Source organism: Ipomoea triloba, chromosome 5 (assembly GCF_003576645.1).
Source record: "Ipomoea triloba cultivar NCNSP0323 chromosome 5, ASM357664v1".
Taxonomy (NCBI): domain Eukaryota; kingdom Viridiplantae; phylum Streptophyta; class Magnoliopsida; order Solanales; family Convolvulaceae; genus Ipomoea; species Ipomoea triloba.
In genome coordinates this window covers 16,331,612-16,333,564 of record NC_044920.1, presented here as the reverse complement: position 1 = coordinate 16,333,564, position 1,953 = coordinate 16,331,612, and the positions used below count along the sequence as shown (strand labels likewise).

At 41.9% G+C, this 1,953-nt stretch overlaps 1 protein-coding gene across 1 annotated transcript; it reads left to right on the top strand.

Annotated features, from left to right (window-relative positions):
- The first annotated feature begins 493 nt into the window (after window positions 1-493).
- Window positions 494-1,729, top strand: LOC116018809 (protein EXORDIUM-like). The gene has a single exon (XM_031258811.1). It carries the CDS (start codon window positions 584-586, stop codon window positions 1,520-1,522), a length of 939 nt encoding a protein of 312 aa, XP_031114671.1. The 5' UTR covers window positions 494-583; the 3' UTR covers window positions 1,523-1,729.
- Window positions 1,730-1,953: the final 224 nt, after the last annotated feature.

The window sequence follows — 1,953 nt, the reverse complement described above, 5'->3', positions numbered from 1 at the left end:
AACTACTAGTTCAAATTATTACGTAGTATAATTTTTGCAAGATATGATAAAAATTTTAAGACAAAAACTTGTGTGAGCTCAACTGATCATTGTTTGTGAGACGAGTCGAATCACATACTAGCAAATGTAATACTAAATTACGAATAAATTATTTATTATTTATAAGGAAAAAAACATAATACTTTTTATTAGTATAAGTATTTTATTTGCATATTTACACAACGCAACTCGATCCATCTCACCAAAAACAATCTAAGCTATGAGACGTCTCACACATGACCTAAATTTTAAAAAAATTTAAAGGGAGAAAATCGTGATTGCTAAGCTCGTGAATTATTATTACTATTTTTTTTTTTTGAGAACTCGTGAATTATTATTTAAAAAAAAAAAATTAAACTAGTGTAGAAATGATTTTTCTATTTTATTTGCCCAATGCTCACAAATCCCCTCCCTCTATAAAAGGCAAAGCTTCCCCTTATCCCTAGCACTCAAACTCACAAACACAATCCTCCTCCCCCCTCTCTCTCTCTCTCTCTCCAAACGTCGTCTTCTAGAGAAAGCTTTGAACTTTCCGAACCCTAAAATGGCTTCGAAATTAGTTATAATGTCACTGCTTGTGATCTCATTCTTCAATGTCTGTTTCGCTTCTAGAAAGCTCGCATCCTTGGTAAAAGACGAGCCAGGCCAGCTTCTCCAGTACCACAAGGGCCCATTGCTCGCCGGCAAAATCTCCGTCAATCTCATCTGGTACGGAAAATTCAAGCCCGCCCAGAGGGCTATAATCTCCGATTTCGTGTCCTCTCTCTCCGCCGCCCCCAAACCCCACCCCTCTGTCTCCGCCTGGTGGAAGATCACCGAGAAATACTACCACTTAGCCAGCTCCAAAAACCGCTTGTCGCTGTATTTGAACAGGCAGGTCCTCGACGAGAGCTACTCGCTCGGAAAATCGTTGACCCAGAAACAGATCGTTGACCTGGCCGGAAAGGGCGAGGGGAAAAACGCTATCAACGTCGTCCTCACCGCATCGGATGTTACCGTCGATGGGTTCTGCGTTAACCGGTGTGGGACCCACGGGTCCTCTTTTTCCAAAACTGCCCCCGTGAAGGGGAAGAATTACAAGTTTGCCTATATCTGGGTTGGGAACTCGGAGACTCAGTGCCCGGGCTACTGCGCCTGGCCTTTCCACCAGCCCGTTTACGGCCCGCAAAGCCCGGCCCTCATTGCGCCCAACAACGACGTCGGCTTGGACGGGATGGTCATCAACTTGGCTAGCCTCTTAGCCGGAACCGCCACGAACCCGTTTGGAAACGGGTATTACCAGGGTGAAGCCGGCGCGCCGCTGGAAGCTGCATCGGCTTGCCCCGGGATTTACGGCAAGGGAGCTTACCCGGGTTACGCCGGAGATTTGTTGACCGACCCGACTACTGGTGCAAGCTACAATGCGCATGGTACAAACGGGAGAAAGTACTTGCTCCCTGCTTTGTATGATCCATCCACCACTTCTTGTTCCACTTTGGTTTAGAATTCTCGAGATTTTAAAAACATAAAAAAAACAAAAAGAAAAGAGAAAAAGTATATGTACCACTGTACAACGTGAAACTATAAGCTAGTAGTATTATATAGAGGGTGTTATTGTAATTTATTGATTCGTTTATTTGTTTGGACAATAAAATAGCAAACTACTTTGGTTTGCTTCACAAACTCGACCATGGTATTTTGTTTTTAATGATATCTAATTTAAATACCGAACATGATGTTTTTATTTTAATAGTGAAAGTTTGCATTTTTTTTTTGAAATATAGTGAAAGTAGCATAATTTGGGGCCAAGATTAAGAAGTTGCATTGGAAGATATCTATCTCAATTAGCATTTATCAAGAGTTTTGCGCGCAAATTTATATTGTGGACCATGGTCGACAATGCATTGTGAACCATGATTATGGCTGATATTAAAA

Excerpts from the sequence above, each read along its gene's own strand:
- LOC116018809 (XM_031258811.1), top strand. The coding sequence starts at position 584 with ATGGCTTCGAAATTAGTTATAATGTCACTGCTTGTGATCTCATTCTTC.